The 14,305-nt window shown below is 55.1% G+C and overlaps 1 protein-coding gene and 1 pseudogene across 1 annotated transcript; one reads left to right on the top strand and one right to left on the bottom strand.

The window, feature by feature from the left end:
- Nucleotides 1-1,016: 1,016 nt before the first annotated feature.
- LOC141248943 (protein ZAR1-like 1.S) lies at nt 1,017-4,480 on the bottom strand. The gene is made up of 4 exons (XM_073669501.1): nt 3,932-4,480; nt 2,624-2,716; nt 2,234-2,308; nt 1,017-1,347 (listed from the first exon to the last, which is right to left on the bottom strand). Exons 1-4 carry the CDS (start codon nt 4,478-4,480, stop codon nt 1,207-1,209), a joined length of 858 nt encoding a protein of 285 aa, XP_073525602.1. The 3' UTR covers nt 1,017-1,206.
- Nucleotides 4,481-6,500: 2,020 nt separating this feature from the next.
- LOC141243505 (sodium-dependent proline transporter-like) overlaps nt 6,501-14,305 on the top strand; it is a 67,247-nt pseudogene continuing 59,442 nt past the window's right edge.

The raw sequence follows: 14,305 nt of genomic DNA on the forward strand, positions 1-14,305 counted from the left end.
TGCTGCTATACTGCGGTGGAGCACACCTGCAGCGCACCTGTACTGTACACGGCCGCTCTGCCCTGGAAGTAAGAGGTTAACCAGTACAGGAGCCCCAGGGGGCGACTCACCCACCAAAATGCTGCAGGCATTGTTCAATCTCCCACCTGTGAGGCGAAGAGAAGCCACAAGAGCAGCAGCGACTCCTCATAGGAAAGGGAGTAGACGGTGACCCCGGGGCGAGCGGAGGGGCCAATGCCGACAGCGGCACTGTACATTATCCTCCAGAGCTGCACTCACTATTCTGCGGCAGTATCGGCTGATATATTAAAGGGGCTGTCCAGTACTTTACTTGTCTGCACTGACTGGAGCTGATATAAAGTAAGTGCACCCCTCTGATAGACACTCTGCTGTGTGGCTCCTAGAGACTCCCTGGGGTGGAGATTTTATGTGCTCGGTACATGCCAGCACACAGCCGTGTCACTGATTAACCTGCTCCTCTAGGGAGAGCGGTCAGTGTGAACTGCGCCATGAGGTGCACATCATACAGAGCTGCAGATCAGAGCGAGGATGGACCGCAGCTCCGGACCACTGCTGTGTCAGAGCCGGGGATGCCAGTGGTGCGTCACTTACTGGGCTGCTTGCTGTAGTTGTCAGCAGATCACCGTAGAGGACTATTAAACCTGCTGTTCATGAGCCCTGTATAACCCCGACCACCAATAGGCAGCTTTCTGCCTATGCACAGTGCATACAGCTGTCACTGGTGTGGGTTGGGTTATATAGGGCTCAACATTAACAGAAACAGGGATCTTCTCTTTTATCTGCAGCAAGCAGCCCAGTAAGTGACACATCGCAGGAATCAGGGTCTCAGCCCCGACATCTGATTCCATAGCAAATAGCTGCTGACATTCCCTTTTAAGGCTGGTGCTTACGGTACATAAATTACACAGACGTTATTTATTTTTTTCTTTAATTTTAAGATTGCAATGGGTTCATTCAATGAAAAATAAACATGATGGCGACGTAGAAGAGCAGCTCAGACAGCGCCACAGATCAGCGGCCGCAGTCAGCAGAGTGCAGCTCCGCACATCCGCCATGAACAAAAAGCATTTATTTACATATTAACACAAATTACAGATCTGCACATCAGAAATTAATACATCAGCTCCGGCGGTGGCTCCGTCCTCCACAGCTCCAGCACCGGCCACACCGTGCAGGCGCCGCTCCTCACACTATGTACTTAAAGCTGTACGTCATGTCACAGGACAGCCTCTGGCCCTTACAGCGGCCGCACAGCTCCTGGCAGTGAGGGCGCTTCAGGTCAATGTGTCGCCTTTCTGGGCACGAGCACCAGGCCTTCATGCAGGTCTGAAAGATGGAAGAGATCGCCATTAAGAGCAACCACCACACAGCACGAGGGAAGGCGCGGCGCCCGACCCAACCACCACACGGTACGTGGGATGGCGCGGCGCCCGACCCAACCACCACACGGCACGAGGGAAGGCGCGGCGCCCGACCCAGAGCAGCCACACCACACGGCACAAGGGATGGCACGGTGCCCGACCCAGAGCAGCCACACCACACGGCACAAGGGATGGCGCGGCGCCCGACCCAACCACCACACGGCACAAGGGATGGCGCGGTGCCCGACCCAGAGCAGCCACACCACACGGCACAAGGGATGGCGCGGCGCCCGACCCAACCACCACACGGCACGAGGGAAGGCGCAGCGCCCGACCCAGCGCAGCCACACCACACAGCACGAGGGAAGGCACAATGCCCGACCCGGAGCAGCCACACCACACAGCACAGCACGAGGGAAGGCACAATGCCCGACCCGGAGCAGCCACACCACACAGCACAGCACGAGGGAAGGCACAATGCCCGACCCGGAGCAGCCACACCACACAGCACAGCACGAGGGAAGGCACAATGCCCGACCCGGAGCAGCCACACCACACAGCACAGCACGAGGGAAGGCACAATGCCCGACCCGAAGCAGCCACACCACACAGCACAGCACGAGGGAAGGCACAATGCCCGACCCGGAGCAGCCACACCACACAGCACGAGGGAAGGCACAATGCCCGACCCGGAGCAGCCACACCACACAGCACGAGGGAAGGTGCAGTACCGAACTCTGTGCGGCCAGAGCGGTCACCCCAGCTACATACATCTCAGTCAGATTAGGATACAATTGCCCTTGAAGTCATTCTCGTCCCCTTTTTAACTCCATCTTCTGTAGGGTCTGTACCTGGCACTCGATGGACTCCACATAGTAGGGGTTGTAGCCGTTCTGGCACTTGTGGCAATACTGTTTAAAGTAAACCTGGACAGAAGGAGGCAGAACATGAGACGTGCAGCATAGAGAGCACAGAACAGTCCAGCACCGGCCAGCAGTGCCCCAGTGCTGACAGCAAGCACAGAGCAATCCCAGCCATCTACTGGCCTGAGACCCTGCAGAACCCCAGCCCCAAACACCCCCCTTAATACAAGAGCCCCCTGTGGTGGCTGCATTGTCATCTGAGACCTTACACACCGTCAGCTCTGGCGCCACCATGTTAGAGGATTCACCACAGGAGCCAGAGTACTAGGGAGTGTGAATGGGGCAGAACAACCAGGGAAACCAGCAGCAGTGACTTACCTTGTTTGTTCCAGATACACACCACACGTAGGCGCTCTCCCACCGCACCTGGCAGCCGCGGCAGTGGAAGAAGCCGTATTTCTGCTCCAGGAACTGGATAAAGAAAAGAAAAGATACACCTAGAGAAGTAATGTATGTACACAGTGACTGCACCAGCAGAATAGTGAGTGCAGCTCTGGAGTATAATACAGGATGTAACTCAGGATCAGTAATGTAATGTATGTACACAGTGACTGCACCAGCAGAATAGTGAGCGCAGCTCTGGAGTATAATACAGGATGTAACTCAGGATCAGTAATGTAATGTATGTACACAGTGACTGCACCAGCAGAATAGTGAGTGCAGCTCTGGGGTATAATACAGGAGGTAACTCAGGATCATTAATGTATGTACACAGTGACTGCACCAGCAGAATAGTGAGTGCAGCTCTGGAGTATAATACAGGAGGTAACTCAGGATCAGTAATGTAATGTATGTACACAGTGACTGCACCAGCAGAATAGTGAGTGCAGCTCTGGAGTATAATACAGGATGTAACTCAGGATCAGTAATGTAATGTATGTACACAGTGTCTGCAGCTCTGGAGTATAATACAGGAGGTAACTCAGGAGCAGTAATGTAATGTATGTACACAGTGACTGCACCAGCAGAATAGTGAGTGCAGCTCTGCAGTATAATACAGGATGTAACCCAGGATCAGTAATGTATGTGCACAGTGAGTGCAGCTCTGGAGTATAATACAGGATGTAACCCAGGATCAGTAATGTAATGTATGTACACAGTGACTGCACCAGCAGAATAGTGAGTGCAGCTCTGGAGTATAATACAGGATGTAACTCAGGATCAGTAATGTATGTACACAGTGACTGCACCAGCAGAATAGTGAGTGCAGCTCTGGAGGATAATACAGGATGTAACTCAGGATCAGTAATGTAATGTATGTACACAGTGACTGCACCAGCAGAATAGTGAGCGCAGCTCTGGAGTATAATACAGGATGTAACTCAGGATCAGTAATGTAATGTATGTACACAGTGACAGCACCAGCAGAATAGTGAGTGCAGCTCTGGAGTATAATACAGGATGTATCTCAGGATCAGTAATGTAATGTATGTACACAGTGACTGCAGCAGCAGTCTCCATACATCAGCAGTTGGGAGACTTGACCACTTGGGGTGCTCCGTATCCTTTATGGAATATGCGGTTACCTCCCCATTCTCATGCAGCACCAGTGAGGGGTCCAGTTTACTTTGGACTCTGTTAATACACCCCACCTAGAAGCCGCTCAGCCATCCTCCCCCCACTTACCTGGAATGTGGGTCTCCTCATCCCAGCATTGCTCGCCTCATCTTCCTCGGGGTCCCCCAGTTGCACCCCCACATCTCTCTCCCCTGCACTCTGGGCAGGTGGCAGGGTGAACAGCCTCCGGTCCGATAGTCTGGAGTACACCGCTATGGTGCGGGGGAACCGGACCGGGGTGACAATGCTTAGTCCAGCTTGCTGTCCTGGAATGGCGCGGCACAGGAAGGACCCTCCCTTGCGGCTCTTCAGTGTTCGGGGCCCCAGTGAACACTGAACAGATGCATCCACTCTGGGGTTCACCTGAACCCCAACTTCTTTGGTGTTAAACCGGGTCAGTCCAAGCTCCGGGCCCAGCTGGCTGAGCAAGGCCTTCAGCTGGGACCACCGGTAGTTATCCAGACAGTCAAAAGGAAGGGCGGGCTTCATAGGCCCCATGGGCCCTTTGTAGGGGGGCTTCCAGTAGGGCACCTTGGGTTTGTAGTAGGGGGGTTGTTGGCGGTAAGGAGGGCCATAGGTCAGGAAGGGCGGATATTGGGGGTACATGACTCCAGCCATAGTAAATGATGGGTTTCTTGCAGTGAACAGGTGACCTGAACGGCCGCACCTTATATCAGTCCCATATAGGAGGCTCGTTAGTATAATGACCGGCAGCTCTGCGGGGCTGACCCCTTCACTGCCAGACAGGAGCAGCGTCTGCAGGACCCCGGCCACATGTACCCCACAGACTGCACCATATCTGAGCGGGGCCCATGTGTGACTGCAGCATGGACGCACCGTGCCCCCTATATACTGTCTATAGAGTGTGTGGCCCCCATTACACTGCACAGTCTGGGGGCACAGCTTCTGCCCACAACGTGTCTGATGGAGCCGGCACTGAGCATGCGGACTATTACATTACTGCAGATTATTAGATGGTAGGAATTAGTGTTCCAGGTTATTACATTGTTGCAGATTATGATATTGCAGGTTATTACATTGTTGCAGATTATGATATTGCAGGTTATCACAGTGTTGCAGATTATGATATTGCAGGTTATTACATTGTTGCAGATTATGATATTGCAGGTTATTACATTGTTGCAGATTATGATATTGCAGGTTATTACATTGTTGCAGATTATGGTATTGCAGGTTATCACAGTGTTGCAGATTATGATATTGCAGGTTATTACATTGTTGCAGATTATGATATTGCAGGTCATTGCAGTGTACTAGATTGTTGTATGTTATAGGTTATTACATTTCTATCAGTTACAGTGTTGCAGATTATGATATTGCAGGTTATTACATTGTTGCACATTGCAGTATATTCATTGTTGTACGTTATTACAGTGTTGCAGATTATGATACTGCAGGTTATTACATTGTTGCAGTATATTCATTGTTGTACATTATTACAGTGTTGCAGGTTATTACATTGTTGCAGTATATTCATTGTTGTACGTTATTACAGTGTTGCAGGTTATTACATTGTTGCAGTATATTCATTGTTGTACGTTATTACAGTGTTGCAGGTTATTACATTGTTGCAGTATATTCATTGTTGTACGTTATTACAGTGTTGCAGGATTACTGCAGTTATTGAAAGTAATGGGCGGTGAAAAACCACTGGAAAAAAAACGCAAGTATCAGGTTAAGCAGCGTTTTTTGTGCCAAAACCTCATGAAGTTGAATAAGTAATTTATTTATTTTTTTGTCACTAAACTTTATCAGCATGCATGAAGAGACAAACAGTGACAAAAACGCAGCAAAAAAAAAAAAAAACAAGCAAAACCTGCTTTTTTTGAGGCACAAGCTTTACTGCCAAGAGATCAGGTTTTGTTGCAGAAAAAAAAAAAAGCTGAAAAAACTCCTAGTGTGAACATACCCTTACAGAGTCGCTGCTTATTACAGCTTTTACTATTATTTAGATTTTTTTCCAATGTTGCACAATATTCTATTCCTGCAGGTCACTAGTGTTACAGATTAATATAGAATTAGATTATTACATTGTTGCATATTTTTACAATGTTGCAGGTTATTATATTGTTGCAGATTATCACATATTTCTAGGGTATTACAATATTGCATATTATGACACCGCAGATTATTACATTGTTGCAGGTGATTATATTACTGCAGTCATTACAGTGATGTGAGTTGTTGTAGTTTTACAGATTAATTCAGTTTTGTAGATTATTTTGATTATTTTTTTACATTGTTTTAATCTGTGTTCTGCACATTGTTGCATTTTCTGCACATTATTGTTCTTTTTTGTTCCGTACATTGTTGCGGTTTCAGCTTTGTACATTGTTGCGGTTTCAGTTTTGTACATTGTTGCTGTTGCGGATCCTGCATATTGTTGCTGTTTCTGTATTGTACATTGTTGCTTTTCCTGTACACGCCTTACGCGTTCCTCAGGTGCCTCTGGAGCTCTGGGGGGTCCGGGGTATCAGGGTCGGGTTGTGCCCAGGACAGTGGAAGCTGGGAGGGTCTCTGCTGGAGGCAGCGGGGGAGGAGGAGGCCGGAATCATTATTGTGAATGACAATACAGGTTGGGTCAGGTCCTGTTGTCATGGTGACGAGTGATGACATTGGGGGGGCGGGGCCCAGCACACCTGGAGCAGGTGAGCCTGTCTGTGCAGTCAGTGCTGGTGTCTGATTCCAACTGCCGGCTGCGTCCGTCCTCCCGACACATGAAGCTGCCGCCCGAGCACTGGAGCCGGGGGCTGCAGAAGGGAGACATGCGGCCCAGCGAGACCCCCGGAGGGTCCGAGACCGTGGCTGACACATCCCCAGCACAGGTGAGAGACAGAGAGGAAGAGACAGGGGCACTGAGGAGTCAGAAAGAGAGAGAGACGGGGGCACTGAGGAGTCAGAGAGAGAGAGAGAGACGGGGGGCACTGAGGAGTCAGAAAGAGACGGGGGGGCACTGAGGAGTCAGAGAGAGAGAGACGGGGGGCACTGAGGAGTCAGAAAGAGACGGGGGGGCACTGAGGAGTCAGAGAGAGAGAGACGGGGGCACTGAGGAGTCAGAAAGAGACGGGGGGGCACTGAGGAGTCAGAGAGAGAGAGAGAGAGAGAGACGGGGGCACTGAGGAGTCAGAGAGAGAGAGACGGGGGCACTGAGGAGTCAGAGAGAGAGAGACGGGGGCACTGAGGAGTCAGAAAGAGACGGGGGGCACTGAGGAGTCAGAGAGAGAGAGAGAGAGAGAGAGACAGGGGGCACTGAGGAGTCAGAGAGAGAGACGGGGGCACTGAGGAGTCAGAGAGAGAGACGGGGGCACTGAGGAGTCAGAGAGAGAGAGAGAGACGGGGGGGGGGGCCCTGAGGAGTCAGAGAGAGAGAGAGAGAGACGGGGGGCACTGAGGAGTCAGAGAGAGAGAGATGGGGGGGCACTGAGGAGTCAGAGAGAGAGAGAGAGAGACGGGGGGCACTGAGGAGTCAGAGAGAGAGAGAGAGACGGGGTCACTGAGGAGTCAGAGAGAGAGAGAGACGGGGTCACTGAGGAGTCAGAGAGAGAGAGAGACGGGGTCACTGAGGAGTCAGAGAGAGAGAGAGACGGGGTCACTGAGGAGTCAGAGAGAGAGAGAGAGACTGGGGCACTGAGGAGTCAGAGAGAGAGAGAGACTGGGGCACTGAGGAGTCAGAGAGAGAGAGAGAGAGAGAGAGAGAGAGACGGGGGGGGGGCCCTGAGGAGTCAGAGAGAGAGAGAGAGAGAGAGACGGGGGGCACTGAGGAGTCAGAGAGAGAGAGATGGGGGGGCACTGAGGAGTCAGAGAGAGAGAGACGGGGGGGGCACTGAGGAGTCAGAGAGAGAGACGGGGGGGCACTGAGGAGTCAGAGAGAGAGACGGGGGGCACTGAGGAGTCAGAGAGAGACGGGGGGCACTGAGGAGTCAGAGAGAGACGGGGGGCACTGAGGAGTCAGAGAGAGAGACGGGGGGCACTGAGGAGTCAGAGAGAGAGACGGGGGGCACTGAGGAGTCAGAGAGAGAGACGGGGGGGCACTGAGGAGTCAGAGAGAGAGAGAGAGAGACGGGGTCACTGAGGAGTCAGAGAGAGAGAGACGGGGTCACTGAGGAGTCAGAGAGAGAGAGAGACGGGGTCACTGAGGAGTCAGAGAGAGAGAGAGAGACGGGGTCACTGAGGAGTCAGAGAGAGAGAGAGAGAGACTGGGGCACTGAGGAGTCAGAGAGAGAGAGAGAGAGAGAGAGAGAGAGAGAGAGAGAGACGGGGGGCACTGAGGAGTCAGAGAGAGAGAGATGGGGGGGCACTGAGGAGTCAGAGAGAGAGAGACGGGGGGGGGGCACTGAGGAGTCAGAGAGAGAGACGGGGGGGCACTGAGGAGTCAGAGAGAGAGAGAGACTGGGGCACTGAGGAGTCAGAGAGAGAGAGAGAGACTGGGGCACTGAGGAGTCAGAGAGAGAGAGAGAGAGACTGGGGCACTGAGGAGTCAGAGAGAGAGAGAGAGAGACGGGGGCACTGAGGAGTCAGAGAGAGAGACGGGGGGGCACTGAGGAGTCAGAGACGGGGGGCACTGAGGAGTCAGAGAGACGGCGGGGTCACTGAGGAGTCAGAGAGAGAGACGGGGGGGCACTGAGGAGTCAGAGAGAGTGAAAGAGAGAGAGAGAGAGAGAGACGGGGGGCACTGAGGAGTGAGAGAGAGAGACGGGGTCACTGAGGAGTGAGAGAGAGAGACGGGGTCACTGAGGAGTGAGAGAGAGAGACGGGGTCACTGAGGAGTGAGAGAGAGAGACGGGGTCACTGAGGAGTGAGAGAGAGAGACGGGGTCACTGAGGAATCAGAGAGAGAGAGAGAGACGGGGTCACTGAGGAGTCAGAGAGAGAGAGAGACGGGGTCACTGAGGAGTGAGAGAGAGAGAGAGAGACGGGGTCACTGAGGAGTGAGAGAGAGAGACGGGGGGCACTGAGGAGTCAGAGAGAGACGGGGGGCACTGAGGAGTCAGAGAGAGAGACGGGGGGCACTGAGGAGTCAGAGAGAGAGACGGGGGGCACTGAGGAGTCAGAGAGAGAGACGGGGGGCACTGAGGAGTCAGAGAGAGAGACGGGGGGCACTGAGGAGTCAGAGAGAGAGAGACGGGGGGGCACTGAGGAGTCAGAGACGGGGGGCACTGAGGAGTCAGAGAGAGAGAGAGAGACGGGGGGCACTGAGGAGTCAGAGAGAGAGAGAGAGACGGGGTCACTGAGGAGTCAGAGAGAGAGAGAGACGGGGTCACTGAGGAGTCAGAGAGAGAGAGAGACGGGGTCACTGAGGAGTCAGAGAGAGAGAGAGACGGGGTCACTGAGGAGTCAGAGAGAGAGAGAGACGGGGTCACTGAGGAGTCAGAGAGAGAGAGAGACGGGGTCACTGAGGAGTCAGAGAGAGAGAGAGACGGGGTCACTGAGGAGTCAGAGAGAGAGAGAGACGGGGTCACTGAGGAGTCAGAGAGAGAGAGAGAGAGAGACTGGGGCACTGAGGAGTCAGAGAGAGAGAGAGACTGGGGCACTGAGGAGTAAGAGAGAGAGAGACTGGGGCACTGAGGAGTCAGAGAGAGAGAGAGACTGGGGCACTGAGGAGTCAGAGAGAGAGAGAGACTGGGGCACTGAGGAGTCAGAGAGAGAGAGAGACTGGGGCACTGAGGAGTCAGAGAGAGAGACTGGGGCACTGAGGAGTCCGAGAGAGAGACTGGGGCACTGAGGAGTCCGAGAGAGAGACGGGGGCACTGAGGAGTCAGATAGAGAGAGAGAGAGACGGGGGGCACTGAGGAGTCAGAGAGAGAGAGAGACGGGGGGCACTGAGGAGTCAGAGAGAGAGAGACGGGGGGCACTGAGGAGTCAGAGAGAGAGAGAGAGACGGGGGCACTGAGGAGTCAGAGAGAGAGAGAGAGACGGGGGCACTGAGGAGTCAGAGAGAGAGAGAGACGGGGGGCACTGAGGAGTCAGAGAGAGAGAGAGACGGGGGGCACTGAGGAGTCAGAGAGAGAGAGAGACGGGGGGCACTGAGGAGTCAGAGAGAGAGAGAGACGGGGGGCACTGAGGAGTCAGAGAGAGAGAGAGACGGGGGGCACTGAGGAGTCAGAGAGAGAGAGAGACGGGGGGCACTGAGGAGTCAGAGAGAGAGAGAGACGGGGGGCACTGAGGAGTCAGAGAGAGAGAGAGACGGGGGGCACTGAGGAGTCAGAGAGAGAGAGACGGGGGGCACAGAGGAGTCAGAGAGAGAGAGACGGGGGGCACTGAGGAGTCAGAGAGAGAGACGGGGGGCACTGAGGAGTCAGAGAGAGAGACGGGGGGCACTGAGGAGTCAGAGAGACGGGGGGGTCACTGAGGAGTCAGAGAGAGAGACGGGGGGGCACTGAGGAGTCAGAGAGAGTGAAAGAGAGAGAGAGAGAGAGAGACGGGGGGCACTGAGGAGTGAGAGAGAGAGACGGGGTCACTGAGGAGTGAGAGAGAGAGACGGGATCACTGAGGAGTGAGAGAGAGAGACGGGGTCACTGAGGAGTGAGAGAGAGAGACGGGGTCACTGAGGAGTCAGAGAGAGAGAGAGAGAGACGGGGTCACTGAGGAGTCAGAGAGAGAGAGAGAGAGACGGGGTCACTGAGGAGTCAGAGAGAGAGACGGGGTCACTGAGGAGTCAGAGAGAGAGAGACGGGGTCACTGAGGAGTCAGAGAGAGAGAGAGAGAGAGAGAGACTGGGGCACTGAGGAGTCAGAGAGAGAGAGAGAGACTGGGGCACTGAGGAGTCAGAGAGAGAGAGAGAGAGAGACTGGGGCACTGAGGAGTCAGAGAGAGAGAGAGACTGGGGCACTGAGGAGTCAGAGAGAGAGAGAGACTGGGGCACTGAGGAGTCAGAGAGAGAGACGGGGGGGTCACTGAGGAGTCAGAGAGAGAGACGGGGGGGCACTGAGGAGTCAGAGAGAGAGAGAAAGAGAGAGAGAGAGAGAGAGAGACGGGGGGCACTGAGGAGTCAGAGAGAGAGACGGGGTCACTGAGGAGTGAGAGAGAGAGACGGGGTCACTGAGGAGTCAGAGAGAGAGAGAGAGACTGGGGCACTGAGGAGTCAGAGAGAGAGAGAGACTGGGGCACTGAGGAGTCAGAGAGAGAGAGAGACTGGGGCACAGAGGAGTCAGAGAGAGAGACGGGGGGCACAGAGGAGTCAGAGAGAGAGACGGGGGGCACAGAGGAGTCAGAGAGAGAGACGGGGGGCACAGAGGAGTCAGAGAGAGAGACGGGGGGCACTGAGGAGTCAGAGAGAGAGAGACGGGGGGGTCACTGAGGAGTCAGAGAGAGAGAGAAAGAGAGAGAGACGGGGGGCACTGAGGAGTCAGAGAGAGAGACGGGGTCACTGAGGAGTGAGAGAGAGAGAGAGAGACGGGGTCACTGAGGAGTGAGAGAGAGAGAGAGAGACGGGGTCACTGAGGAGTGAGAGAGAGAGAGAGAGAGAGAGACGGGGTCACTGAGGAGTCAGAGAGAGAGAGACGGGGTCACTGAGGAGTCAGAGAGAGAGAGAGACGGGGTCACTGAGGAGTCAGAGAGAGAGAGAGAGAGAGAGAGACTGGGGCACTGAGGAGTCAGAGAGAGAGACTGGGGCACTGAGGAGTCAGAGAGAGAGACTGGGGCACTGAGGAGTCAGAGAGAGAGAGAGAGACTGGGGCACTGAGGAGTCAGAGAGAGAGAGAGACTGGGGCACTGAGGAGTCAGAGAGAGAGAGAGACTGGGGCACTGAGGAGTCAGAGAGAGAGAGAGACGGGGGGCACTGAGGAGTCAGAGAGAGAGAGACTGGGGCACTGAGGAGTCAGAGAGAGAGAGAGACTGGGGCACTGAGGAGTCAGAGAGAGAGAGAGACTGGGGCACTGAGGAGTCAGAGAGAGAGAGAGACTGGGGCACTGAGGAGTCAGAGAGAGAGACTGGGGCACTGAGGAGTCAGAGAGAGAGACTGGGGCACTGAGGAGTCAGAGAGAGAGACTGGGGCACTGAGGAGTCAGAGAGAGAGACTGGGGCACTGAGGAGTCAGAGAGAGAGACTGGGGCACTGAGGAGTCAGAGAGAGAGACTGGGGCACTGAGGAGTCAGAGAGAGAGACTGGGGCACTGAGGAGTCAGAGAGAGAGACTGGGGCACTGAGGAGTCAGAGAGAGAGACTGGGGCACTGAGGAGTCAGAGAGAGAGACTGGGGCACTGAGGAGTCAGAGAGAGAGACTGGGGCACTGAGGAGTCAGAGAGAGACGGGGGGCACTGAGGAGTCAGAGAGAGAGACGGGGGGCACTGAGGAGTCAGAGAGAGAGAGAGACGGGGGGGGCACTGAGGAGTCAGAGAGAGAGACGGGGGGGCACTGAGGAGTCAGAGAGAGAGACGGGGTCACTGAGGAGTCAGAGAGAGAGAGAGACGGGGTCACTGAGGAGTCAGAGAGAGAGAGAGACTGGGGCACTGAGGAGTCAGAGAGAGAGAGAGACTGGGGCACAGAGGAGTCAGAGAGAGAGACGGGGGGCACAGAGGAGTCAGAGAGAGAGACGGGGGGCACAGAGGAGTCAGAGAGAGAGACTGGGGCACAGAGGAGTCAGAGAGAGAGACTGGGGCACTGAGGAGTCAGAGAGAGAGACTGGGGCACTGAGGAGTCAGAGAGAGAGACTGGGGCACTGAGGAGAGAGAGAGAGACGGGGGGCACTGAGGAGTCAGAGAGAGAGACGGGGGGCACTGAGGAGTCAGAGAGAGAGAGAGACGGGGGGGCACTGAGGAGTCAGAGAGAGAGAGAGACGGGGTCACTGAGGAGTCAGAGAGAGAGAGAGACGGGGTCACTGAGGAGTCAGAGAGAGAGAGAGAGACGGGGTCACTGAGGAGTCAGAGAGAGAGAGAGAGACTGGGGCACTGAGGAGTCAGAGAGAGAGAGAGAGAGAGAGAGAGAGAGAGAGACGGGGGGCACTGAGGAGTCAGAGAGAGAGAGATGGGGGGGCACTGAGGAGTCAGAGAGAGAGAGACGGGGGGGGGCACTGAGGAGTCAGAGAGAGAGACGGGGGGGCACTGAGGAGTCAGAGAGAGAGAGAGAGAGACTGGGGCACTGAGGAGTCAGAGAGAGAGAGAGACTGGGGCACTGAGGAGTCAGAGAGAGAGAGAGAGAGACTGGGGCACTGAGGAGTCAGAGAGAGAGAGAGAGACGGGGGCACTGAGGAGTCAGAGAGAGAGACGGGGGGGCACTGAGGAGTCAGAGACGGGGGGCACTGAGGAGTCAGAGAGACGGCGGGGTCACTGAGGAGTCAGAGAGAGAGACGGGGGGGCACTGAGGAGTCAGAGAGAGTGAAAGAGAGAGAGAGAGAGAGACGGGGGGCACTGAGGAGTGAGAGAGAGAGACGGGGTCACTGAGGAGTGAGAGAGAGAGACGGGGTCACTGAGGAGTGAGAGAGAGAGACGGGGTCACTGAGGAGTGAGAGAGAGAGACGGGGTCACTGAGGAGTCAGAGAGAGAGAGAGACGGGGTCACTGAGGAGTGAGAGAGAGAGAGAGAGACGGGGTCACTGAGGAGTGAGAGAGAGAGACGGGGGGCACTGAGGAGTCAGAGAGAGACGGGGGGCACTGAGGAGTCAGAGAGAGAGACGGGGGGCACTGAGGAGTCAGAGAGAGAGACGGGGGGCACTGAGGAGTCAGAGAGAGAGAGACGGGGGGCACTGAGGAGTCAGAGACGGGGGGCACTGAGGAGTCAGAGAGAGAGAGACGGGGGGCACTGAGGAGTCAGAGAGAGAGAGAGAGACGGGGTCACTGAGGAGTCAGAGAGAGAGAGACGGGGTCACTGAGGAGTCAGAGAGAGAGACGGGGTCACTGAGGAGTCAGAGAGAGAGAGAGACGGGGTCACTGAGGAGTCAGAGAGAGAGAGAGACGGGGTCACTGAGGAGTCAGAGAGAGAGAGAGACGGGGTCACTGAGGAGTCAGAGAGAGAGAGAGACGGGGTCACTGAGGAGTCAGAGAGAGAGAGAGAGACGGGGTCACTGAGGAGTCAGAGAGAGAGAGAGAGAGACTGGGGCACTGAGGAGTCAGAGAGAGAGAGAGACTGGGGCACTGAGGAGTCAGAGAGAGAGAGAGAGACTGGGGCACTGAGGAGTCAGAGAGAGAGAGAGACTGGGGCACTGAGGAGTCAGAGAGAGAGAGAGACTGGGGCACTGAGGAGTCAGAGAGAGAGACTGGGGCACTGAGGAGTCAGAGAGAGAGACTGGGGCACTGAGGAGTCAGAGAGAGAGACTGGGGCACTGAGGAGTCAGAGAGAGAGACTGGGGCACTGAGGAGTCAGAGAGAGAGACTGGGGCACTGAGGAGTCCGAGAGAGAGACTGGGGCACTGAGGAGTCCGAGAGAGAGACGGGGGCACTGAGGAGTCAGATAGAGAGAGAGAGAGACGGGGGGCACTGAGGAGTCAGAGAGA

This window comes from Phyllobates terribilis, unplaced genomic scaffold, assembly GCF_046119375.1.
Source record: "Phyllobates terribilis strain yellow unplaced genomic scaffold, ASM4611937v1 Scaffold_2__4_contigs__length_985480577, whole genome shotgun sequence".
Lineage (NCBI taxonomy): Eukaryota > Metazoa > Chordata > Amphibia > Anura > Dendrobatidae > Phyllobates > Phyllobates terribilis.